Here is a 27,004-nt window from a genome sequence, read left to right as displayed (position 1 = left end):
TGCTCCAGTCTTTGACCACCCCCACAGTAAAAAAGAGTGTTTTCTTGTGTTCAGGTGGAGTTTCGTGTGTTTTAAATAGTGCCTACTGCTTCTTGTCCCATCAGAGGGCACTCATCTCCCTCTTTATTCCCTCCCACCAGGTATTTATACATATTGACAAGATTCCCCCTGAGCCTTTTCTTCTCCAGGCTGAACAGTCCCAGCTCTCTGCGTCTTCCCTCAAATGAGAGATGCTCCAGTCCCTTAATCATCTTCATGGGCCTTTGCTGGACTCACTCCAGTAAGTCCATGTCTGTCTTGTACTGGGGAGCCCAGAACAGGGCACAGGACTCCAGGTGTGGCCTCACCACTGCTGAGTAGAGGGGAAAGATCACTTCTTTTGAACTGTTGGCAATGCTTTTCCTAATGCAGCCCAGGATGTTGCTGGCTGTCTTTGCTGCAAGGGCACACTGCTGGCTCATGGCCAGCTTGATGTCCACCAGAACCCCTCAGGTCCTTCTCTGCAGAGGCCCCAGCATGTACTGGTGCATGGGGTTATTCCTCCCTAGGTGCAGGACTTTGCATTTCTCCTTGTTGAACTTCATGCAATTACTTTCTGCCCAATTCCCCAGCCTGTTCAGGTCACTCTGGATGGCAGCACACCATCTGGTATATCAGCTCCTCCCAGCTTTGTATAGTCTGTAAATTTGCCAAAGGTGTACTCTGCCCCATCATCCAGATCATTAATGAAGATGTTAAACAGTCTAAGACCTAGTAACAGGGTATACCACTAGGGACTGGCCCCTAGCTGGACTTTGTGCCACTGATCACAGCGCTCTGGGTCCGGCCATTCAGCCATTTTTTGATCCACCTCACGTAACCCATACTTTGTCAGCTTGTCTATGGGGATGTTACGGGAGACAGTGTCAAAAGCCTTGCTAAAGTCAAGGCAAACAACATCCACTGCTCTCCTCTCATTCACCAAGCCAGTCATCTTGCCGTGGAAGGCGGTCAGGTCAGTTAAACCCGATTTCCCCTTTGTAAATCCATGCCGACTATACTCGACCACCTCCTTGTTCTTCATGCGTCTGGAAATGGTTTGCGTGATTTTTTTCACCATTGCCTTTTCAGGGATTGAGGTGAGGCTGCCTGGACTGTAGCTTCCCAGATCCTCCTTCCTGCCTTTCTTGAAGATAGGAGTGACATTTACTTTCTTCCAGGCCTCAGGAAACTCCCCTGATTGCCGTGATCTTTCAAAGAGTGGCCTTGCAATGACGTTAGCCAGCTCCCTCAGCACTTTCGGGCCCCTTGCTCAGGGGCCTGGGATTGCTGAAGGACACTCTCACCGGTAAGGCTTCCTCCCGGGTCACCTCCCCCTGCTTCCACCTTTTGTACATTTCCTTTTTATGTCAGAATTTAGTCGGGAGCTCCTTGTTCATCCACGCACACCTCCTGCTTCCTTAGCTTGATTTTCTTCTTGTCAGGATGAACCACTCTTGAACTTTGAAGAGATGATCCTTGATTATCAAACAGCTCAGGCCCTGATTTCTAGTCCAGTATCTTGTTCCTGATTGTGGTCAGGGCAAGATGTTTCAGAGTGTTTTATAAACTTTCCTGTACTTCCACACTTAGAGAGTGATTTGAATTCAAACAGCATGTTTCATACCCCTGAACAAAAAAAGGAGTTTTGGTACTACCTACTTCAAGGGTCAGTATTATCCAGGTACTTGCCCATCAGTGATATCCTGCACCGGTGACTTTGAAAGTCCAGTTAGAAATGTAACTATCTTCCTGTCACCTACTGGGAGGCTTCTCACCCCAGAGCCCACTTACTAGGCAGGTCTTTCTGGGGTCCTTCCATAGGTGTGCGGAAAAGAGAGGCTCCTCTAGGTGAAGTTTAAGTGTGACCCCACTTGAGAACTAGAATCATCTCCTGGAAAAGTCTCTCACCTTCCAGCGACTAGAAAAAAACACCAACTTTAAATACCTGACATATACAATAACTGCTTAATTTAAAAATACTTCCTTCTACTGCTTTTGAAAGTGCCACCTTTCCCGTTAATTGCATTGTCCCCTGGCTCCTGTGCTATGAGGCAAAGAGAATATCTTTTCCAACTTAAAATGGCATCATTAGCTTGATATGGCTTAAATCCAGTCCAATTAAGAATAAATAAATGTAGCACTTCCCTTCAGTCAGATGTCCTGAAATGACTCCTTTATAAAAAGGCGTTGTTAATCCTACCAGGCTTTTTCTGCTTGTAGGCTCTTTTCTTAGGGGTCATTTGGAGTGACTGCTGCTCCAGTCAGGCTAACCTTGTTCAAGCTCACCCGTTTCCTTTCGGCGTCCTTACATGCCTACTCATTGTTGCCTGTTGAGTTCAGCTTTGCTCTTGCTGCTGGCTTGCAGCCTCTCGCAGGGTCTGAGAGGAGAGCTCATCCAAGTCTTGCAGAACAGCATGTGAGCGATAGCAGCTGGGCGAGATCGGGAGATAAGCTTTGCTGACCATTAGGAAAACAATGGACTGTACGCTCAGTGCTGTTAAATACACAAAATAAACAAGGAGGGAAAAAAATAGGTTGCTTGTAACAATCATGGTCACAAAATGTTCAGGAGGAAATGAGATTCTGGAAAAGATTTTTTTTTTTAAGGAATGCAACTGTTTCCATTGATTTCTAGGGCTTCTTCGTGCTTTCATACTACTGGTTTCTTGTCTCCGGCCAGTTAGATCTTGCAGCCTGATCCTGAATCCTGCCTTGTAGAAAGGCTTTTGAATTACATCTAATAGGCTGAAGCAAAAGCAACATGGGTTGTTAGTCCGATCAAATTAGGAGGTGTGCTCTGTTGTGCAGAGTGTAAAAGATTTTGCCATGTAAAGCAGTTCACAGGGAATTAGGGGAAATAGGCATTTTTATGGGAAACACCCAGGACTTGTGTTTTAAAGACACAGCAGTGAGTCTTTTCTGTTCTGATTCCTGTGCCTACTTTTAAGCTTTGTGTTTGCAGACCCTCTAGCCTGTCCACATGTTTGCTAAATTTTTATATTTGATAACTCAGTTTCAATGCCACATTTTCCCAGATGTTTTAGAGATTTGGGAGAGAGCTCTACTTTTAAAAACAGCTGCCTCTCCATCTTAGGGAAACGACAGCTGTCAACACCAGATGTACAATGCAAGATGCAGCAACAATTAGTAACCATTTGCAAGCCAAAGATGAAGGAAGTAGTGTGCCATGGTGATTAGTGAGCAGCTAGGGACAGGGATCATTAAATCAATTAGAGTGCTTGGCAAAACCTCAATGAACAAAATGAAAATGCTGTTATAATTTTGGCCACTTCATAATTAACTGTACATTTCTCTCCCAGGTTCTGAGGACAATCACCACCTTCAGTTGCAGGCTGCAAACTAAAGACCCCCAGTTCATAGGTAAGACGTACAATTACAGTGCAAGTTCACTACTGTGGCTGATGTATGCAGAATGACCAAGGTTTCATAGCTCTATTCAACCATGTTGTTGTACTTTGTATATGGCAGAGCAATCATTCCTCTCTGCAGACATGAGTGTATTATACCCGCCCCAGTTTGCCTCGCGGATATCAAGAATGGCTCTAACCCACCAAGCACCATCATCCCCTTTCTCCCGCAGGGAGCTGGCTGTCCTGGGGAGACCCGTACCCATGCAGTTATTTTCAGCCAGGGTAAAAGCAGCTGTGACAGCAAGAGCTGGATGAGCATTTCATTGCAGCTAAGGATGGTAATTTTGGTCTGCAGGGAGCCCTTGAGGCGAGGACAGCATCCCAGGCAGGCTCCACCAGGCTCATTGCTGCTTCCTTTGCTTCTTTGGTGAGACAGACGTCTACTCCCAACGGCCTTTTCTCCTTCTGTTGGCACCTTGCACTGTATGCAATGCTTTCTTTCAAAAAACTATTTCAAGAAGAACCAGTGAATCCTATTCCTGCATTTGTGAGAAGGCACAATAAACCTCATCACCCTGGTGCAACATCCCCCAGCTGTCTCAAGGAGGAAGAGGAGAAAAATCTCCTTTGTTGTCTGCTGTGCTTGGCTCCCTGTACAACTTGTAGGTCACTGTGACGGCTTGGAAACCCAGCCTGGGTCTTCTCCCCTGCCCATGCCTCTCCCATATTCTACCAATCCTGTCTCAAGTTAAGGCTTCCTAGCCCTACAAGATTTTCTTGAATGGACTGAAGGCCTCAGGGATCGGGCTGGCTTTAACTCTCTTTATTTTGAAAGACTCCTCAACAGCCAGTTTGGAAGTTGATGGGGGAGGCAGGGAAATGGTGAGCACGGGACATTCATGGGCCCTTCCACCAATACTGTAGGTACAGAGAGAGCCCCAGTAAACTCTGGGGAATGGGGTCATTTTAATTTCCTGCTGTACGAATGGCCCATCTGCTCCCTGGTATCCCCTTTACAGAAACAGACAGACCTGCTGACAGCACGGGAAAATACAAATAGAAAGCAAATGGATGTGGGTCTTGGGCTGCTTGGCTGAATCTAACGTGAGGCAGATGATACACATAGAAGAGCCCAATAATTTTCTAGATTTGAACCCTTTCAAACTCCTGAGGAAACTGGCATAGTCTGGAAGACTTTTCAAAAGCTCATTAGACTGATAGAGCTTCTCTGGCTCTGGACACCTGGTTTTCCGGGGTTATTTATGAAGAAGGTGTGGTCAGACAAATGCTGGAGCAAGGGAAACTGTCCAGCTGAACAAGATGTTCTCCTGGCACGGTGGGAAACCTGATGCCTCTTTCAAGAGCCAGCAGATAAGACCAACCTTCAACCTCTGCAGAACATCAGTGGGGAGGACTTCCACAGAAGAGATGCATTTGCCTGCTTAGTGAGTCACGGATGTTTTCCATGTGTTGCAATGTTGCCATGAACCTGTAGTCGGTGTCTCTGCTTGTTCGACTGTGCTGCAAAATCGGGAAACGGCAGTTGTCCGTAGCTCCTGTTACATTAAACTGTTCGGACCACTTGGCTCTATCGGTTTTGGCAAACTTACCTGGAGTCTTGCAAGGCCTAGGTGCACCCACGCACATCCAGCTCAGCAAACCATCAGCTCTGAAGCAATTGTTGGTGATGACATATTTTGTGACAGGAAATCATTGCAAAATGCCGAGTTCTCAGGATTAAAAACTTCTGTCCTGCTCAGAAAAATAAATGTAACTGGTATGTTCTAAACATAGATTTCTTCGGATTTTGTTCTGGGATAAAAATCAAAACCACTTTTCAGGATTTATTGTCTAATCATTAACACCTAGGCAGTCAGTAAATTTGTTACTGTTACGATCTGATTTTCCACTGGAAAAAAAAAAAAAAAAAAGAAAAGTTAAAGTTCAACCATAACCATTGAGTTTGCCCACACCAATCAAACGAGACAAGCCATTACACTATCTCACTAAATTGTTCTGTGGATAATTCCCTTGGCAATATTAAGGAATTAGATGCAAGACTGGTAGATCCATTAATACCATTTTGATTCACTAGCGTAACAAAGTTCAAAACAGCATTGAATGATTGCATCCTTATCAGGCTAGTGGAGGTAGCCCTCTCACCGTGGCTTCTGGTGGAATGACCCAGTAAGAGCTGCAAGGTAAGCAAAAAGAAAATCTTCCTGCTGATCACCCCAAAAGGAAGCAATGGAGAAAAAAAAAAAAAGCAGGAGTTCACTGTGCAGGAACATGTCTACTGGTGCATGTTGGAGCAGACCTATTCAGCATGTGATTAAGATGATTGGATTTTAAGTTTATGGTGATACATGAAATGTAAACAGACAAATGAAAAGCCCTAAACAAACAAAAAACCCCCTCCCCTCTCCTTCTCCTGAGCTCCTGAAAGCTTTGTTCTACCCAGAAATAGTACCAATTTTCCATTTCACTGCCACCTTATGGCATTTCAGAGAGATAACACTTCAGTAATTTCTATTGGATGCTTCATATTCTCAGGCAGCCTCCCTAGGAACCTGGATGTTACAGAAACACAGCAGCTATAAATCTGCCCCTTGCATCCAGATTTGGTACAATATTAATGCCTGAGGTGCTGGATTATACTTGCTTGTGAAAACTGATCATTAAAACGACAATTCTATTTATATTTGCAGATTCGAAAGGGAGATCATTTCATCAGCCAAGCGGCCGAAAATAAATATGAACTTTGCAATGTTGTCAAAAGAGAATCTTTCAGTCTAAAAAAGCAACTAGCTCACTCATGACTCTCCCAAATGATTTTGCCCGTCCATTTTTGAAATTGAGGATGAAAGCTTAACAGATGCCCTTATTGTGTGTTTAGGGTTTTTCTGAGAGTAGTCTTAGCTAAGGAAAGAATCTGTGAAAAGACTAACAGAAATTGGAGATGCCTTATAGTTTCCCGTCCCTTCACATACATAATAATCCTCCTTTAAGCACACTTGTGTGGTTTCCTGGTAGATGAGAAGATGCTATGACTTGAATGGACAGGCTTTGGAGAGTCAGTTGGTTAATTATTGCTTGGAAATGTGGGCAGGATTGCCTAATAGGAAATAGAGCAGCTGGGATTTTTGTAATGCGCATTCCCCAAGTGGATGGATAGGCTTGGTATTCAGAAAAGCGAGATTAGCAGTAACCGAGTTTTGGGTTCTGGTATGGATTGTGTTGGTACTGAAGTGGAAATAGGGTGATTTTAGGGAAGGGCTGTACCATATACAGGAGGACAAGCAAAAAGTTGTTTTTTCTGAGGTAGCCTTGTTCTCTTTAAGTGAACAAAGTTGATTTCCCATTTTTATTATCAGGCTGTAGACTCGTTATAAAGCTTTAAGGGACATTTTTTCAAACGGACGCCGTCAGTATAAATTATGCATGGGTCTGATTTTTATTTACTGCTATTATAAGTAACAACAAATGCTAAAGGAAAGAGCTCACCCTCGCCCACCTGCTATTTTGCAGGTCGCCAACTTTTTCAAGTAACAAAGCTTGGCTGTCTCTCTTAAGTCGGTTCTCCTGTTTAGGTAGTCTTTTGAAAGAACTTTTGTCAGAAAATGTGATGTGCGTTGATGCTCAAGGCCAAAAAAAAGAATTTCAAGCTCATGACTGGAATGTCTGGTGGCGCATTTCAGGTAGAGGAGAGCTGGACACTGCCTAGTTGCACATTTACTTTGTCTTTTTATGTAGGATCGTTCTTTAGAGAACTAATCCAATATGTAGCCCTAATTTTGGACAAATAGTCACAGCTGGGGTCAACATCTCTACCAAAACAGGAGAGAAAAATGTTGTTTTCATGGTTGGTGGCTTATTGAGACTGTGTCTCAGCAACGTTCGATACAGTGGTGTCTCAGAGGGGAGCTGGAACAATGAGCACGGTAGGGTGGGTTGGGGTGGCTGCAGTACTGCTCCAATACTGTCATTTCAGACTGTCTCTTTTAGTCCTCGTTAGAGCACGTCACTCTGACCTGTCAGGTTCCCAGCTGTACAGAGCTGCACAGGTAGCTCGTGAAGAATCAAACCTTAAACAATCCCAGGTCCTTTGTAGTAGGCAAAACCATTCATCATTTATCAGGCAGGAAAAAAGGTTTCCAGCAAACTGAGCACCCCAGAGCGAGCAATCTGCTGAACAGGACCATTTTGAGAGAGTGGGTTTGTTTTCTGCTTTGGAAAACAGCTCTTGTAAAGGATAAATTTTAGCTGCCTTTGGCCAGGTCTTTGTTTGCTCATATAGCAATGTTGTTCAGAACGGGACTGGAAAAAAAAGTAAAAAAAAAAAAAATCAATCTGGCAATATTCTGATGCCTTGAAAAGAAAACAGCAGTTCTTAGTTAGACTCTAACACTGGCAAAAAGTGCTTCTGCTAGTCCAAGTTATTTTGTTTGTGGTATAAACTATTCTGGCAAGAACACTTTTTTTTTTTTTTAAATGGCATAAGCAAGTGGTGCTTGATTTTTGCCGAGGTCTGCCGAGTAATTTTACTGAGGTCACAGCAGGGAGCAGTACTCCAGCGCCTGCTTTGCCAGGGCTGGGAACCGATGTCCCTGGGGATGCTTCAGAGCCCTGAAGAAGTACAGGCTCTTCCAGAACAGTGCCTGGGACTCTGGCCAGGGCCAAGCTCAATCCACTCGTGGTTGCACTGAGACCTGGATAGGAGGGCCAGTTTAGTGGCTCTAATACTAACTGTGTTCCCTGTAAGAAAGCCTTGCCGGTAAGAGCTGAATCGGGAGAACTTTCGAAGACTCTTCATCTTCTTTCCCCCTCGCTCAGCCCGGTTTCTGCAAAATAGGTTTACCATCCCTTCACGTGCCACCTCTGCGACTTCCAGCATACCGCTGTCGTATTTTTTTTTTTTTAACAAGTCACCTCACCGCGCTGCTACCCTTCTCCCCACAGCCGCCGCATTTTTCCCGCCAACCACACCGCAGGCCTGCGGATGACACCGCAGCAACGGCCGGCTCAACCTCGCCGTCTTTCACGGCCCGACGAGGGACGGAGGGCGGGCTCCCGCCACCTCAGCCCCCGAGGGGTCTGAGGCACAAACCGGGCGATTTCGGGGGTTTAACTTTCGTGCCCCTCCCTCGGCTCCGCGCTGCCCAAGCGGCCTTCCCTTACGGGCAAGGACCGGGCAGTGGAATCCCGGAGGGACAGGAGGCCCCGGAGGGCAGGCAGGGCCTGAGGCGGGGGGGCGGCCGCCTCCCCTCAGGCGCGAAGGGCGGGCCCGAGGGCACAGGGCGGCGCCCTTCGCGCCGCACTGAGCATGCGCGCTCCCCCTCCCCCGGCCCCGCCCATGCGCGCCCGGTGAGGTCATAAAGGTGAGCGGACGCTGCCCGCGGCCCCGGGCTTCGGGATTGGTCCGCGAGCCGAGAGCTGGGTTGACGTCTTCGGGCCGCCTCATCGCCGCCAGCCAATGGGAGCGCTCGGCCGGGGAAGCCAATGGCAGCCCGCGTCCGCTCTCCGCCTCGGGCTGCGGCTTGAAACCGTCCCAGGGCTGTGTGACAGAGGCAGCGCGCCCCTTGATTGGCTGTCCCGCTTCGGCTCTCTTCGGGTTGGCCCGGCAATAGCCGGAAGAGGGAGCTCCTTCCTATTGGCTCCCCGACCGCGCTGCTAGGGCGGCGGCAGCGTTTTCCGATTGGTTCTCCGTTTCGCTTCGGGGAGACTCGGCTGCGCTCGCGATTGGTTACGACCCGTAACAGGCATTTCCGTAGCGACCTCGGGATTGGTCCCGAGGAGGCTCGGATGTTTCCGTAACGGCCTCGGGCTGGGGGCTAGCGAGTGCGTCGGGCTCTTCGGCTGGGTATTCACAGAAGGTGCTTAGGGCCGTTCCGCAGCGTAGGGCGGCGACGGGTATAGGCGGCTGCGCGGCTTTGGCGCACACACAGAGCGCAGCAGCAGGAGCCCGGCACGCAGCGGAGGCAGCAGCGGGGACAAAGGGACTGACGGCAGAAACGGGGAGGGGGGGCCCGGCGGGAGGCGGCCGGCGCCGGGAGGGAGCGGCGGGAGGCTTCAGCCGGGTAGGCGAGTCGCATGCCCCTTGGACGCCCGGGGAAGCAGCAGCAGCAGCAACAGCAATAACCGCCGCCGCCAGCGCTCTGAAGCCGGCTGAGGAGGAGCCGGGGAGCCGCCGCCGCCGTCGTCGTCATGGCCTGCGCCGCCGCCGCCGGCCGTCGCCCGCAGTGCAGCGTCCCCAGCCTGAGCCGCCGCCAGCTGCCCCTGCGGGCGCAATGAGGAGCCGCGCCGGAGCCGCCGCCTCAGCGCCGCACTGAGAAGCCTTAGCGAGGGAGCGAGCGAGGCCGCCCGGGCCGCTTCACCCCTACTCCGCCCGCCGCGGATCCCACCGCCCCTGCCGGATCCCCTTGCGAGCGGCCGCATCACCTCCTGTCGGCGGATCCGGGAGCCCCGAGATCCCTCCGCCGCGGAAAAAATAGTCCCGTTCCCTGCCGCCTCCCTCAGAGGCGAGGGGGAAGGAGAAGAGAGGGGAGGGGGAAGAAAGAGGAGGAAGAAAAAGAAGAAAAAAAAAGAAAAAGGGGAGGGGGAAGAAAAAAAAAAAAAGAGAGAAGCCCGGCGACGGGATCAGAGGAGCCGGGCCGTGAGCCTCCGCCCCATGTGACTGGCGCCCAGGGTGGGGGCAGCGAGGCCTAGCAAACCCCCCTCGCTCGGGGCCGGGAGCGGGAGCGGCGCCGGGGGGGCTGCGGACTGGGCGGAGGCGGCTCTCGGACCCACCGGCGCTGCCGGGAAGGATGGTTTTGTGAGAAACGGGCGGCGTGAGGAGGAGGAGGAGGAGGAAGGAGCAGCCGCCGCCGCCGGGCGAAGAGCGCGACAGAGACCGAGAGGGGAGGGGGCTTCCCCGGGGGGGGGAAGGGGGGGGCCCGGCGTTTCATGTGGCGCGTCCCGCCCGTCTCCTCCAGCTGAGCGAGCGAGGGAGCGGCAGGCGGGCCCGCCGAGCCGCCGGGGCGAGGCGAAGGGGGAAGGCAGGCAGAGAGAGGTGATCGGGGCAGAGCGGGAGCGGGAGACCATGTCCGGGCGGCCCAGGACCACCTCCTTCGCGGAGAGCTGCAAGCCGGTGCAGCAGCCCTCGGCCTTCGGCAGCATGAAAGTTAGCCGTGAGTATCCTGCCGCCCCTGCGCGGCTGGCTGTCTGTCTGTCTGGCTCTGGCGGGGCTTTCCCCCCCCACCCTTTCCCTTCCCTTCGCCCAGGAGGTAAAGCGGCGGGCGGGAGCCCGGCCGGGGGCCGAGCGGGCGGCCCCAGCCCCGGCTGAGGCAGCTCCCTTTCTCCCCCCCCCCCCCCCTCCATTAACCTTGAATAGGCGCACGCCGCCGCTTCGTTTGGGGCCTGTTGGGCAAAAAATGCCGGTTGGTTTGTCCTCTCCCTTAGCCTCTGATCGCTGCCAGCGTTGTAAGCGGCCTCTGGCTAATTAAAAAGCCTTTTTTTGTTTTGTTTGGGGTTTTTTGTTCCCTTCCCCCCCCCCCCCCCCCCTCTTGTGGAGCGGATTGGGAGCTCCCGTAGCCTGTATTTCCCTTTTATTTCCTCCTCGAAAGGAGGAAACGAATTGCGGGCACGCAGGTACGGCCGTGACATTCACGTTCATTATGTGTTTTTAAGCACTCCTGGCTCTGAAGGAGAGAGCTTGGAAGATTTTTCCATGCACCCGTAGATCGGGTGTGAGCACCTTTTAGTCCAGCCCATTAAAAAAAAAAAAAAAAAAAAGAGGGGGAGGGGAGCTTACAAAAGGTGTCTCTCTAATATCCTCCAGGCTCTGGTAAAATGCTCAATAGAGGGGATAAGAAAATGATTATTTTGACATGTGAGCCTATGGGGTAGTTATTTCAAGCTCGGCATGCCTTTTCCAGTTTTCTGATCAGAGGAATATTTTTAAGAATGAGGCCTGTGCTTTATTCTGCACAGGCATGTTGGAAATTGTGTTTAATATGTGCCCATCCTTCGTATTCTAGCTTGTGGGATTAGCTGGTTTATGTGAATTAAAAATATGTATTAAATCTGAACAAATGTACGGTGCGAATGGAAAAAGGCCCTGTTCTGAGTCGCTAAGATTGGCTATGTGTTTATAGTACGGCATTTCTTAACTCCTGATTTGAATATGTTCATATTAACAGCTAAATTGTTCTTCCAGATTCATATCAATAGCGTAGTTTTCAGCGATATTTTCCTTTTTCTTACGGAAATGCGGGGTGGCATCTTTATGGGACCAGGAATGCTTGATATGCATTACCATTCAATTGATCTATTTGATACTTGCGTATAGCCACACCTGACATGGCTCTGTGTGTGCATGCATGCATATATCACGTTGTTTTATGCATTTCATGCCAAAGCGCTGTAAGATTGTGAGCTTTTTCACAGATCAGAAATTCTGACGTTTTTCTGCACCGAAATGTCTTCCACTGCGGTTGAAGCCTTGAAGAGAGCATTTGGCTCAGGGTCTGTAGTCTACCTTGTATCTGCATGATCAACGTGCCTGCAGCACTTCAAAAGACACGGGTGCAGTTAACCCCTATTAGCAGTATAAGAGCGTGTGTTTGATCAGGTCCAGCATTAGCATTTATTAAGAATTCTTGATCTGCATGGAGAAAAACCGTGGGTGACTCCATTTTAATTTATTGATTTACTTTATGTGCCTGTGGAATAGGAAGCAGGTCTTGTTGATCAGTATTTCTGCAGGTGGCTGTCTAAACCAAGCAGGACCTAGACCTGCCGTGCTCAGCAACTACATTTGTCTTATTCGAGCTCTACAGCTTGATTCTTGAAAGGTCATTGATGCTCCTTTCCCGTTTATTTGAGGTCACAGACTAGACAGATGCTTGCCTGTGAAGAGGGTGCTAACTGATGCAGACCAACAAGTTTGCAAATATGATTCAATCCCAAGTGTATAACACTGAGGGAGAGACAAAGGCCGTAGCATAAAGCACACGCACTTGTGATAACCCCCACAGTCGCTCTAGTCATGTGCTCCTGGTCCTTCTGCTGTCTGGAAAAAAATGTCAGAACAAAGCAAGAGAACCACATATAAGGACTCTGTGGGAAATGCAGTTTGTATTTTCAGTTAATCCATCCATGTAAGACAGCCCAGGAAGTTAACTTTTTTTTTTTGCTTTGTAAGAGAGAAAAATTCCTGGGTGTCAAAAAGGGTTATATTTTTCTGGTTCTCATGAGTTTTGTTAGCATATTATGGCATGATGTAGCAAGTTATCTATTACCAGTGTTGAGAGCTTGGGGGGGGGGGGGGGAAAAATCACTTGTGTCTTGAACAGAGAGTTTGCTCTGCTCTTTCATTTTGCTATGTATTTGCAGTCTGGTACTTAGTTACATTTTGAGCCCTTTTGAGAGAAAGCTGGGACAAAAGAGTCTTTGTGAGGTAGGTGAAAATTGGTGGATTGGTATCTTCTGAGTCTCTTGGACATCTTTAGTACCTCTGTCTTGGTGTGGGTCTTTTCCGCGTCATCAGGGAGCAAAACCTGACTTGTTTGATGTCAACCTTTTTGCTTTTATTTGTAAGCCTGGAGTAGGGGTGAAATTAAATTATGAAGTCAGTCTTGCTCTGGTGTCTCTGCAGCTATTGCTGCTCCTGGCTGAGCACTGCAACTGTTATCTAGGAAGGACGGATCCAAGCAATGAGGAAAGGATTGATAAAGTAGTAGAGGAGGGCTCGCTGATCCTCGTGTTACCTGGGAGGAGCAGTACTAGAACCGTACGGTGATTGCTCTTCTCCCCAAGCTATATGGGGGAGAAAGAGTGAGCAAGGATTTTTCATCTCTTCCCTGTGTAATTTATTAGGCTTAATTTATGAGACTTTGTTCTCAGAAGTTGGTAAGAAAGCCTGAGCCTTGAATGAAAGGATGGGAGATTACCAACAGCTACTTCTCTGGCTGTTGGGAAAGATGACTTCTCATGCATGCTGCTGTCATTGCTCTGTAATATATGTTACAAGGGTTTTAACATCTCTGCAAGAGTAGGAACCCTGTGGCCTTCTTATATCTCTTTCAAGCCATACCAGCATCGAGAGTACCTTCTGAAATCTGACTATTTTTTCTTTCTCTATTTATATGTTGGTGGTTTTGAAATCACTCCACCATTTTTTCCACCCCACTGTATGGATTTCTACATTGAAGTAATTCTCAAGTAGGTTATTCTTTGTGCAGCTCTGTATTGCTGGGTTTGTAGGCTTTCCCTGCACAAAAAAAAAAAAAGTGCGTGGTCTCCTTGTGTTAAGCCTGTCCCTCAACAGGAGGGAGCTGAGCTTCCAGTTCTCCACTTGCTGATACTATCAACCTGCTGGTTATAGTATAAGAGAAGACGTATGAGCTTGAAGCTTTCTTTTGTTCTTCACCTAGTTGTTCTTGCATTGCTTCCAAATGTACATTGTTTCCCAAATGGGACAAAAATAATCCTGAAATATAAAGGGTATTCATGCAACATATGACCAAAAATATCTGTATAAAAATAGAAGTCTTGAAGTTTGCAGTTTGAGAATTTTCATCTAATGACTGTGGAATTGATTTTTTTTTTTTTTTTTTTATTTCTTCCCTGAGCTTCTGGAAAATAAGTGTTCCAAGTAACACCAACTCCTTGTAGACAGCCCTACTTATTGTAACTGGAGCCAATTATCTTGTTGGTCTGCAGTAAATAATGTCGTGGCTAACGCTTGCCATGAAGAGTTTTTTTGCTCCATGTGTGAGTGTCATGGCTCTGTAATTGGTTATGCAGAATTTGTTAGCTTGGAGGGCGAGGAAGGCAATTTTATTTGCTTTAGCTAATTCTAATGTTGTACGCATACTCTTGGTTGCAAAATCTAAAGGACAATCTTGTAATAATTCATTTTGGACTCTCTGGAAGAATGTTACAATGGTGCCAAACTTGGGTTTTGTTGAAGTTTTTATTTTCTTCTTAGAGTCACTGTTTTTTGTACCGTATAATCTCCTGAAAGCACAATAGCTTGGTAAACCCATATTGCTGTGTACTGTTCACACATGGTACTACTGCTGGCATTTGAGCATGATGCATCTTTCATTGGCGTAATGGCTCTTTAAAAAGTGGTTCATGAAGGAATAAAGTCTGGGAGTTTGTTGCTCTGTTAGTAGCCACTCCACAAGCCAGGACATAAAAGTGACCGCTTTTTAGGTAGCATGTGGTGTCTAGGTGACAGTTTAATTTAATACTGTGTGATGTCCAGGTAGGTATGTAGGAAGGGCCTTGGAAAAGAGCACCCTGGTCAAATTCAGGGAGAAGGAATGAGTGGGGCTGTTGAAACTGGCAAAATGATGGAGATAATGCCACCTTCTGTTTCTCAACCCAGTTAGGGTAGGGCCCTCTCTATTGCTTTGATAGCAGTTTCTGCCTAATTGGTTTCTGAAACTGGAAGCCGCCCATCCTGCTCTCCTTGCTGGAGAGAGGAAGATCACTCCCTTCCAGAAGCCTGCTGAGCGTTATGTGTCTGGCCGTCGCTGATCCTAGCCCTGTCCAGCTTTCTGACTGCTGCTGGGTGAACAGCTTTCCTCATGCCTAAACTTGAAAAAAAAATTGCACCAACGGGATCAGCTAATGACCACGTGCGCTACAGTGAAAAGTGCCTCATGCTATAGTGCCCCAAAGTCATGCCTTGCAGTCTGAAAAGGAATAAAACAGCTGTCTGCTGTACTTAATTCTAACACTGCCAAACTATTTTCTCTGTATTCATGTCATTAGGAATAGTTTAGCAGAAAAATAACTAGTAAAAAAGTGAGGCCTGCCAACGGAACCTGTCAGATGACAATTTGACTAATTATTCTGCTGTGTCCCCCACGTCTTACTTCTGTGGGTTGGTGGTTTAGTTGTTCTTTTTCTTGTATAGACCTATTGGGGTTTATCCTGAAGCTTTTCTTCTCATTCTGTCGCTGTTCTGCATGTTTCTTCTTCCCTAAACAGCTTCCTGGAGGTGATCCCCTGTTGTATTATCACTTGATTCGCCTTTTGTATTTCTTAGCCGTATTTTAACCAACTATTTAAAAAGCTGTGGAAACCCATATGGCTTATAGAGTATGTTCCTTGCCTGTACGCATCCCGGCTCTGGAAGCTGTTGCATCACTTCATCCGTTGACTTGATAGGGCCTTGTAGGTATCACAAAGCAGTGGTGGTGTATGTATTCTGATCTTTTTCTTGGGGGATAAGAAAAGAAGTAGTTCTTCGGCATATATTGCTGAAGACCACCCCACAGGCTGAAGGGTTTCCCTCTACTGCCCCAAGAGCTCTTTAATTTTGATGAGTTATATCTTTAAGCGCTATTTTAGATAAAATGTAAAGGATTTTTCCAATATTGGTGTCCAGTTGACTCATTGCAGGTCTTCATAATGATACAAATCTGTGGGATATTGGCTATTGCTGTTCCCTCGCCCCATGCTCTTTCTTGAACTGGATGGGTGAGTGATGTGAAGAAGATTCTGAAAGCCTATAGGATGTGCTGTGACCAGCTCTAGCATTTTCTGAATTTAATTAATGCTAAACCCCTTAGTTATTTGAACACACTAGCTAATATGCAAGGTGGTTGGAGAACACTTGCAGCCTCTTGGTTCAAGCTGTTGGAGTCTTTTTGTTTTGAATGACTTGATGAGTCCCATTTTAAATTGGAAGGTCTGTTAGCTCTGAGTTTCCAGAAATTTCTGTAGACTTAAGACTTGAACATTTTTCTGGAGTTCTCTTCCTTTTGTTTTTGTTAAATTTTTTTTTTTTTTTTAAATTCTACTCTGAGGACTTTCAGTCACCCATAGCTAGTGTGGGAAGTGCTAAAGTGGCTGTCTCCTGCAGAAGCTCTATGGCTGGTGGAGTTACTTGGCTGCTTTCTGAATTTAATGAGCATCAGCCCAGTGCAGCCTTGAAAGACGAACGAAACTTTTAAATTCAAGCAGCTATGAAAAGGAGCTGGTTGAAAGTTCAAATGCCTCGCAAAACAGCTCTCCTCATTTTTCTTTGACCCAAGTCCATATAAAATCCAAAATTTTGTCTTGTCAGCACTTCCTTCAGTAAGCTGCGCAAATAGATGCTCTTTTATTTATGTATGTTGAAAATATATGCTAATTACAGCTTTTACAATGTGGCAATAAAAGATACTCCCTCAGACATAAAGGCTCAAACCCATAGAGTGCTGTACAGGTCAAACTCCCTCTCTTTAGGTGCAAAACCAGGAACTCCCTTGGCACTTCTCATCTGATGGAGATTGTTGCTGAAAGCTGCATACTGCCATTGGGGAAGACATAAGTTTGGAGGCATGATGGTCTATGCCACTTTATATTTTTTAATTGATTTAAAGTGTAGTTGTATATTGAGTGCATTGCAGCAATCTGGTCTTAAGATGAGAAAGATGTGAGACATGGTAGCAAGATACACCCTTGTGAGAAATAGCTACAACATCATAGCCATGCTCAAACAAGATGTTCATGGTCAGCGCTGCTGCGTCTCGTTAAACAGAAGCCTGAAATAAAGCTCTACCCGAAGCTTTTGTAAACTAGATTTGGATAACCACTATAGGTAGAAGTGCTTTCATCAAATCTTCAGAATCCCTCCTGCTCCCACTGGTAGCGGCTTACCATGCTGTAGAGAGGGGGTCAGTTATCTAGGTGTAGTCCGTGAGACGGTGCGTGTTTGACTCAATCCTGTGTTCTCCAACAGTGCTGCTGCGTGATGTTCTGTCTGTGCAGTAGGAGAGATGAGGTGAGGTGATTTCAACAGAAATCCATGTTGGAGACCTTACTGAAAGCATTTCTGTATCACCCTCTGAGGATTGTCAAAAATGTGGATGCCCAGAAGTCATACTGATGTGCCTCTAAAAGAAGTGGACAGTGATTTTTCTTGTATGATCGGTGCTATCAAAGAATCTTTTCATTAGGTGCTCTTGCCACAGATGACTTGTCTGTTGTTCAGAAAAGGAAATAAAGCAAAGCAGTTCATTCTGTACTTTTATCTCTTGCAGACGGGAAGTAGATGTAAGCATTTAAGGTAATTTGTTTTCTTGCCTAGTCTGTCTTATAATGGAAGAAAGGAAAGTGGTAAGATAGCTTGTCGATGTCAAGCACTGAGGGCTTTTTTTTTTTTTTTTTTTAACAAAAGCCATAGAGCAAGAGCTCCTTCTGAAGGGATGGCACCAGTCGTTGCCAAAGAGTATTGCCACTTCTCCATAGCAGTGGACCCAGTATTTTCTGGCTTAGCCTCATCAGCTGAGGGGCTGTTAAATTAGTATCAGTACCACTGCTTCCTGCACATGGAGTTGACTAGTGAGTTGACATTAACTGGGCGAAAATGAGTTGCCAAGTATCTTCCGCATGATTAATTTCTTGATGATTTGCAAGGTTTCTGCATCAGTAATGTGGAGTCAATTTAGCTGAAGGAGTAGCACTGTGGGGTTGCAGAGGGCCTTGGTGCCTGCCATAGGAAATTCACTTTAGCTTGCTTGTAAGTAAGAACTTAAGCTAAGAAAAGTACAGTTTCATAACTTTGTAATAGGTCTGAATAAGGCCGAGCACCTCTTGCTTTGTGGGTTATAATGACCAATGTAGTCATGTTGAAAGTAGTGAATGACTGTTACGCTGGTATTATGATAAGGTTGAGTTGAATTATTTAGAGATAGCTGCTAGTATTTTTCCTTTGTTTAGGTAGTATCTGTTGATTTTATTTTTGAGTCTGGAAAGTGTCTCTTAAACATAATGTATCACAGGAATGTGTAGTGGTATAGTTACGTTGCTCGACATGTCTCTTCAGGCAGTTGGGTGGATTTGAAGAAACGTGTTAGTAGTCTAAGTGCCTGACAGTAGATGATCATAAAGAGAGATGTGCTGATCAGAAGAGAAAGGGAAGATGTTCCTGATTGATACCACTGGATAAGTAATGCTGTAGAGGGTATATGGAATTTAGGAATACTGTGTTGCTGTGCATGCATGAAGGTAAGTGTTTGAGTGTAGCGGCAAAAGTTGCCACAGGCTTTTGGATCAGAGCACTCAGAAGGAGAGAAGTTGGGTGTTGGCTCTGAAGTTATAACCAGAAGGGAAGCAGCAGCTGAATTTTTCCAACCAAGGCAGACTTCTTACAGCCACAACTGTAGCACATCGTCTGTTTTGACTTTTTTAGTAGGAATATAATTCTTGTCGGCTACAAGCCCTGTAGTTCAAAGAAGTATCTTTTGCCAGGAATGCAGGCAATTGTTTAATTTTCAGACAGGCCAAGAATATGTCTTGCAGGAAGATAAACTAAAATGTGGCTGTTTCTGGAAAGAAGAATTTCTTGATTCACACCCCGCTGCAAACAGTTACATAGAACCTATATTATTACTTGTATCCCATCTCTCATGTGCTTCATTTGTTTTAAGTATCTATTAAAAAAAAAGTAACACAATGAATTGAACCTGTATGAGTGGGTTTCCTTGAGGGAGGAAGGGGACACAAATTCATCACCCTAAATAAACAGAATATTTGGTTGTTGGCCAAGTAAACATGAATCATTTGGCACAGATATGTATCCCCATGAATGAAGCCATAAATGAATTTCCCCATATTTGTGGGAGGTTGAGTATCAGCATCAGAAAGAACGTTTTATGCCTTGCATAGAGAAGAAAAACTTTCTGGCAATACTTTTTGCAGGTGAGTTTTTCTTTATATATACAATTGCTCAACTGAAACCTAAAGAAATGGAAAATAATGTCGTCCTTGGGAAGGTAGTATCTGTTGTCTATTTCACTTCTAATCTTGCAGTCTTACTCATGATTGTAGGTACTGGCTTGGGAGCCATGGGTATGTACAGTGTAATGCAGTGTAGTAGTTGCAAGTTGCACGTGTTTTTTCTCTGTACCCCAGAGAATAGAGAAACCTAACTAATCAAATTTCAGTTTTAGAGACTTTGAAATGGGTTTACAAAAATCGTTAATTTTGGATTACATGTTTTAGTAACCACAACGGACTGCAGAGTTGATTTGAGTCTTGGGGAAATGCTTTGAAGGCCCATGGAAAACTAGGTGGTTTTTTTTCTGTTTGTCTGGTTTTGTTTTCTAGTGCATCAACCAGTGAATGTACTAGAGACAAAAGCATGAGGTTTGTGCAGAGTGGGAGAACTTTACTATTCCAGAAATGTTGGGTCCAAACTTCAGATGCTACTTGTCTGTGGGAGGGCAGAGAGCGCTTTGACTGCAACTCCTAGAAGGGAAGGTACTGGCATTTTTAGATTGAGCTCGACTTTGAGCTTGCTCTTCCTTGATCAGTGCAGTAGGCATGAGTTTGTTTGGGGTTGCGTATAGATTTTTTTTTTTTATTATGCAAGTGACATGGGCATGGCAGTTGAGTATGTTTGTTGGACTCTTCACATGTCTGGATATGAAGTTCGCCAGCAAATTCTCTGAATGACATTCAGTCGGAATGTGTTTTAGAAATGTAGTTGGCTTAATAGAAGATCTTCGTAGGGTAGTGAATAGTACCAAATCTGCAAGTCTCTTCTATTTCATGATAGACTCAACTTCAATGGACCGAAGCTTCTCTTTGTCTGGAGTTACTGGCTTTCGGTGTCCATGGAAGCTGACAAGGGCATTGCTGGGATTTGTGACAGCAAAAGAATGGCGGCTGTTTTCCCAGGTGGCACATTTGAAATGCCTGTGGGATTTTGCAGACAGGTATAGATATTCATGAGGCAACAAACAACATTTTCTGTGTAGTGTCAACACTTTGGCTTTATGCAATAGCCTGTGAAGGCTTTGCTTTAGAGCTTCTGCTTTAAAGCCTTTACAGACTGCTTTAAAATGTTCTGCCAAATCTGGGTTGACTAATTACATTTCTGCAGACCAAACTTGGGAGTAATGTTTTAATACTTGAACAATAATTGTTTTGTCAGAAATAGCGACCCTGTTTCTCATTTGACTTCACATGATACGTTCTGCGACTTGGTAATGTCCTATCCCACTAGCATTAACATTTAATTTTGATGCTGCTCAGGGAGCTCTGAAAGAAGCTACATTGCAACATAATGTGCTGTCTTCTATCGCTCTAAATGCCTTTTTCCCTTTGAGTGTTGTGACTATGGGAGACTTTTCTCCTGGTTGCAGATTTTGCACTTAGGTTGTCAGCAAGCCAATTGTTGAAAGAACATACTGGTAAGGTAGGAAATGGGATTTCTGACTTTAAGTTGTCGAGATTTTTGTGTGTATGTGGCTATAAAATTGAGTATTTTTAAAACTCACAGGAGTTTAGTTTTCAGGTAAGGACATGGTTGCTATATGACTTCAAAATAAGACTTTATTTTCATTCAGTGAGTTTCAAAGTTTTTGGTATAGGGGGAGGCTTGAGACACACTTAAAAGTTTTGCAAGTATTTGCAGCACTATTTAGTGAACCTGTAACAATACCCATGGATTTTTCAGGATATTATTACAAAAGCAAAAAACCCAAACACCAAAACCCCCAAACCAATTGTAACCTTACACCTCTAAGTATACCCGTAGTAGGTGTGCGTCTGTCTATTTTTAAGGAAACTATGGTCTGTCTGTCACTTTTTTTTGACTAGCTGATTCAAGCATTGCATTGAACCATTCTTACTGTAGTACAAAAGTTCATACTTACTTTCGAAGCTGCTCATGGTATTCTTGTTTTGAGTATATGGGAAGACTGGTAACATGTAGGTTTTAACTTGCTTATTTTGGCTGTTCACGCTTACCGTGCAGCCTAGTGTCTTCTGTACTGTGGTGCTTTCAGCTCTCCCAGCATTCTTGTGTACTGCTGTGCTTCCAGTGAAGTCCCCAAGTCGTGGTGCACCGGGCTTTGCTGGTGTATGGATTCATCCGCGGAGGTGAGCAGCCCTCACCTAGTACTTTGCACGTATGCCTTGAGTCTGGGTGAATGGAGTAAGCAATTCTGGCGGGGGGGGGGGGGGGGGGAGAAAAAAAGGCTAGTAGGACTGACATCTCTGTCTGCTGTGCTAGTATGCCAAATGTTTTTCTGGGGAATATGAGGAAGAAGTGTATGAAAAATGTATCGGTAGTCCATTAAATTGTAAAACGGATGCAGGGTGTTTATGCAGTAAGGAGAACAAAGTGTCGATGCTGAGGACTAGACTTTCTAGAAGACTGCTGTACATAGGCTATTACAGTTTTGCTTTGAGACTATAGATACAATTTGTTATGACTCTAATATATTTGAAAGACCTGTTAGAAATAAGTATAGTAGAGAACAAAGGCAAGTATTTCTAAAAATTCAGATAATGTCCCAGATTTTGTCAGGAAAAATAGTTAATAAAGGGGTGGGGAATTTGTCTGCAGATGAAGAGGAATAATGAGCTTTCATCTGACACTGAAGAGAGCAGATGTTACTGAACTCCTGGAGATTTGTTTGTTGAAATCCCTTGAATTGCTCTGGGCATCTCGTGTGCTGTTTTACTTTGATTTCTCATTCTGTCTGTATTGATATGAAACCCACTCATACTTAAAAAACATGCAGCGAATCAGGTAGTGATTATTTGACCACTGTTTCTTACCACTTTCTTCAACCCTACTGTATGGAATTATTCTGTGTGTGGAATCAGCTCTGCCATATTTAGTAGTCGTTTTTGTGCTTGCATGGAAAGTAAGTCATTAAACCTTAAATATACAACTACCTCATAGTACCCTTCCCCTGTTTTTAAATGAAAGTACAAAGACCTAATGCAATAATACTAGCATTCTACCAGATCTGTAAATTACGTATGAAATGTTCTGCTTTGTAAAATGTACCTCTTTGGATGTCCTGAGATAGACTATATAATGTATAAAATGTCTTTAAATGGTGTGAAAAATGGAGCTGAACTATAGTAACATACTGGAAGTTGGTCAGTCCGACTAGAGAGTCGGCACTGCTACTGAAAGTTCAAGAGTGTGTTTTCTTCTGTAGAATGCAGGAAGGTAGACTGGTGCAGTTATGAATCACTTTTGCTTCATCTTGGCATAGTATTAAGAAAAAAAAAATTCCTTTGTGCTACTAAAAGAGAAATAGCTGAAATCCTCTAGAAGATATTTGAGACTGCCCTTTTAAAGGATACAGTACTCTTCAGATTCTTACAAAGTGACCCACCCCGTGGCTGTTCTTTGAAGAAAAGGATATGTAGACCACATAACTGAAACGTCTTAAAAGGAGATCTGCCATGGAACGTGCTGGTAAATGGAGTCAATTGTGTAGCATGAAAGTGCTTGTTTAAAAACACATCATCCACTTAAAACTTCAAATGTGTACTTTTATGGAATACTGTTAATTTTTTCCTACAGTAATTCAGTCACAGCATCATTTTCATTTTTTTGGCTTTGCGCAGCTGAGAGCTCTTTGTTTCCGTAAACTGATGTTGGACATGGGCAGCAAGATGCAGTGCTGGAGAACGATGTAATTTATTGTTGGGTAAAGCTACTGAATGTGCTTAAAATATATGGCATACGTGTATATATAATTCAAGGCATATATCTGCATGCCTACCTCCTGTTAATTGCTGTGGTGTTATTCTTTGGGTGCTTACTTATCGCTGCTCTCAAAGACAGGAAAGTGGATTAGGCAATGCCTTGATCTGACCCAGTGTGTCTATCCTTACAAATGAAATGTCTTTATATTGTTTGTGCTCACTTTCACACTGTTAACTATTTTATATATCCTGGCAGAAACTCAGGCTTTTGTTTGTCTAAGAAGGGTCTGCAGCCATTATAAAATAAATGTTCCTTTGAAGTTAGTCAGGACCCATAGTCAAAACTAGAAGGATGGGTCAAGGGGGGTCTGCAGAGTTTTAAGTGTAGTAGTAAGTTTTTTGCAGCTGATCTGAGTAAACTTTCTAGACTTGCAGATTGCATTCTCTTCAGAGGCGCTCCAAGGACTAAAGAGCATGTCTTCAAAATGATCTTGACAAAGCAGTGGTACCTAAGTAGGATGAAATTTAACAGGGGTAGATGTAGTCTATTAGTCTTCAGTAAGACTTGGCTGTGCAGATAACAGGGCGGGGTATAACTGGGAAGGCAGGAGATCTGCAGAGAAGAATCTGGAGTTGGGTGTTTGCACAGTGGCCATGAATCAATTGATGTTGCAGAACTAGCAAATTTTTTACTGGATGTATTAACAGGAATGTCATGTAAAATACATGAAGTTGGCCTTCTCACTTCTTGGCATGCTAATAAGCCTAAGTTAAAATGCAGCAGCTAGTTTTGGTATTGTACTGGGGGAAGAATAGTTGCAGGCAAAGGGGAACGGTCAGAGATCTAGAAGATGTGCTCTAAGGGAAAGCTGAAAGCACTTTGGATGATTTCTTTTAGAGGAGACTGAAGGGAGATTTCTTTTGATAATGTTCTCTAAACACATTAAAGGCAGTTGGAAAGAAAAGACTAAGCTGTTGTCTTTTTCCCTGGAGATGAAACAATTTGTGGGCTTAAACTGCAGCAAACATGCTTTAAGTTAGTTGAGTCAACTTCTAAGAAAAACAGGAGCACTAGAATAGTTTAGGAAGGCTGTCAGATTTCCAGTAGTGGCAGTTTTAAAAATGAAGAAGTTTGCCAGGTAGTTTATATATAGAAGTTTGGAGAGGTTTTAATTAAGACAGCCTGTGGTCCCTTACAGTATTATTTTCTGTCATTCCAGTTATTTGTGCATGGTCCTGGGATGAATTTCAGTTATAGTGCACTGATCCTGTTCCTTTTCCCCTTGGGATGAAGTAGCCTTGTGCTACTGGCAGCTTGCTGGCAGTTACTGGATGTGAAGATGAGGATCTGTGAAGATGAGGATCTGTGAAACTAGCCACAGCTTCAACACTTAAAGGCTAGATAGATTATCTTAGAGGGGTTAGCTTCAGTCTGGGAATTTAGCATATGCAATGGCTTGTCCTAGGCTTGGCATGTATGTAGCTCAAAGTTTGAAAGACTCATAGGATAGTTTGGGTTGGAAGGGACCTTTAACGGTCACCTAGTCCAACCCGCCTGCGGTGAGCAGGGACATCTTCAACTAGATCAGGTTGCTCAGAGCCCTGTCCAACCTGACCTTGAATGTTTCCAGGGATGGGGCATCTGCCACCTCTCTGAGCAACCTGTGACAGTGTTTCACCACCCTCTTGGTAAAAATGTATTCCTTTTATCTAGTCTGGAAGAACTTAGCCTTTGAGTTTAGCTAAATGTACTGTATTTGGAAAAGCTTAGTATGGTTGGGGAGTCTGTATTTTTAGTTAGAGGTTTAAATCGGCTCTGAATTTTGTTTTTTGACATAAGTGCTGTTCAAATGAAAGCTTGCTCTAGTTTGGTAGTCCTGTACTGCAGTTGAGAACCGCAGACATTCTGTGGGGGATCTCTAGAGCTTACTTCATGTGGGTCCTGAGAAAAACAATGCTTTCCTTCAATTTTTGATCCTGTGGTTCTTACTCAACACAAAGAAATGTAGAGCAAGTGAAGAACTGCTCAGAGCTTCAAGCATAGAGCAGGACCATATTGCAGAGGCTGTGTAAGTACCAAGCTTATGATAGAGGGTGTCTGCCCAAAAGAACTTACAGTATAAGTAAATTATTTTGGTGTATAATGCCAGTGCATGAGGAATATTCATCCCTTAATACATAACTGTCTATTCACAGTAGTCACTTTAGTTTTTATTTAATAAATGGGCAAGTGTCTGAAGATCATGTGTAGAAACCAGATGTTGCATAGAATGTGAGCCAAGGAAGAAAATAAATTCTTGGTCTTGTACACCTATGGAGTATAGATAGATACATTCTTTACATTTTGTTAGTGCTTTGGCGCAAAGGTCAAAGATTTGATGTGGACCTTGAAAATCAAAGAATTGCCTTTTGTCACTTTATTGCCTAATTTTTTTAGGGATTTTAATTGACTTACACCTAGCTTTTTGACATACAAATAAGAGGGATGTGTAAAACTGTTAAGTCTAGAGCTCTCACATGAGAAGCTATAAAGATACTTTAGAGCAAAAATTATTATCTGTACTGGTACATGGTTTCCCATTTGGTGTGGAAACTTTGACTAGAACTCAGCAAATACTTCTTTTTCTGTGCTTCTCAAAGCTACAGTCTTACTTACTGTACAGGTGAGGTTACTGTGGAAGGCTGGAATCCTGAACTACTGTTAATGTAACTTCTTTTAAAATTATAATTTGGTTTTGTAAAATTCTGTTGATGCCTTGCTTCCATATTCCAAGTAATTTCGAATATATGAAACAGATGTCAAATTAAATTTTTTTTCCTTCTAACCTGCTCAAATGAGAGAGAAGAAATTATAACCCTGAACCTTATGCCAGAATCCTCCTAAGGTACAGTAATAGTCCAGAATGCCTTTTATTTTTTCCCTTTTAAATCTTTGGCTGGTGAAAGGATTAGACCATTAGTGGTAAGAGAAGCTCTTGCTGGAGACTGTTGTACTTCATTTCTAGGCAGCGCTTTGCTTAAGGCTGTGCTTAATGCTTGCTCTGACTTTGACATGCACAAAATAGTCCATCTTTTAGATGGCTTAGACGGTTGGGACATACAGTTCTTTTTTTGTCTGCAGCTGTCATCATCTGAATGATGGAAGAGTTTACGACTTAGGTGTTGTTGAAAACTTGTTCCTCTTCCCTGTTGATAGCTGTGAGAGACTGGGGAGCTTTTGTTGACATTCTTCAGCTTCAGTGCTGTGACAGTGACAAGAAGTCAAGAGAATAACCTGGCATCAGAAATGGCTGCTAGGAAAGAAGTAAGGTAGAGCCTAACCAAGTGCTCTTTTTGGCTTATTGCAATCATTCAGATTAATGGAGTTTTCCGAAAATGGATAAAGCTTTAAAATAAATAACAACAAACAAAAAATACTCTTTCTTCTGTGAGCTTGTTTTTAAGAGTTCAGGATGCATTAGATGAGTATGAGACAGCTGGTACGTTAACTGAAATTGTAAGTTAATGCAGTTGTTATTATTGAAGTAACTTTCTCATGGAGAAGAAAAATTGGAGAGAAGTACTTGTTCCTTCTCTTCCGTGTTTGTCAAAATATTAGTAACTTCTCTTCACATATAAAGACTCTTCTGATTTAAATTGTCACATCTCACTTTCTTGCTCCTTTTCCTTTGTTGTAGTCAGTATTTGTGCTTGAAACTGCATGGAGCCAGAGCTCTTGAATGGAGTTACCTCTGGGAAATGTTGTGGTTTTTGTTCGTAGTGCCAGAGTTTAGCTGATGTTACATTTGCAGGGGTTTTTTTGTGGGTTTCAGTTTTATGCAAATATGTTTTACAAATATAAAAATCCTTTTTGAGGGAAAAGAGCAAGTGGAATGGCAAACTTGAAAATGGGTCTGGTTTAAAGAACGCAGTGGTGCATCTTTGGATTAAAAAAGAAAGCCATGATAATTTGAAGTTTCAGATCCTACTAATGTCTTAAATATGTTTTTTTAAATGTTTCACAACTTTTTTGATAACAGCTTTTGGAGCTCTTCAGAGGTGGTGGTAGAAGCGTATGCAAATGGACTAAGTTTCCAGATTTGGACTAAAATTGACGTGGAGATCAGTGGATCCAGCTGGGAATTTTTTAATTAAGCATCTTAATTAAGTCATGCGGTGTACCCAAAAGCACT

General features: G+C 44.2%; 1 protein-coding gene and 1 long non-coding RNA gene across 3 annotated transcripts in view; both read left to right on the top strand.

Annotated features, from left to right (window-relative positions):
• Positions 1 to 2,168: 2,168 nt before the first annotated feature.
• On the top strand, positions 2,169 to 5,181 carry LOC128145315 (uncharacterized). Its single transcript, XR_008236424.1, has 3 exons — positions 2,169 to 2,929; positions 3,342 to 3,402; positions 3,623 to 5,181. It is a non-coding gene; the product is annotated as an uncharacterized LOC128145315 (long non-coding RNA).
• A 3,960-nt stretch (positions 5,182 to 9,141) lies between these two features.
• Positions 9,142 to 27,004, top strand: part of GSK3B (glycogen synthase kinase 3 beta) — a 149,529-nt gene continuing 131,666 nt past the window's right edge. Inside the window, exon 1 of one of the 2 annotated variants that reach the window (XM_052794811.1) lies at positions 9,142 to 10,558. In XM_052794811.1, the coding sequence (XP_052650771.1) occupies positions 10,471 to 10,558 (88 nt within the window). In that variant the 5' untranslated portion in view covers positions 9,142 to 10,470. The remainder of the gene's footprint in view (positions 10,559 to 27,004) is intronic. The other variant, XM_052794812.1, reaches the window with a different exon arrangement.

The sequence above is a fragment of the Harpia harpyja genome, chromosome 8, assembly GCF_026419915.1.
Source record: "Harpia harpyja isolate bHarHar1 chromosome 8, bHarHar1 primary haplotype, whole genome shotgun sequence".
Classification (NCBI taxonomy): domain Eukaryota; kingdom Metazoa; phylum Chordata; class Aves; order Accipitriformes; family Accipitridae; genus Harpia; species Harpia harpyja.
Note: the sequence above shows the minus strand (reverse complement) of the source record. Positions and strands in the feature narration are given on the sequence as shown.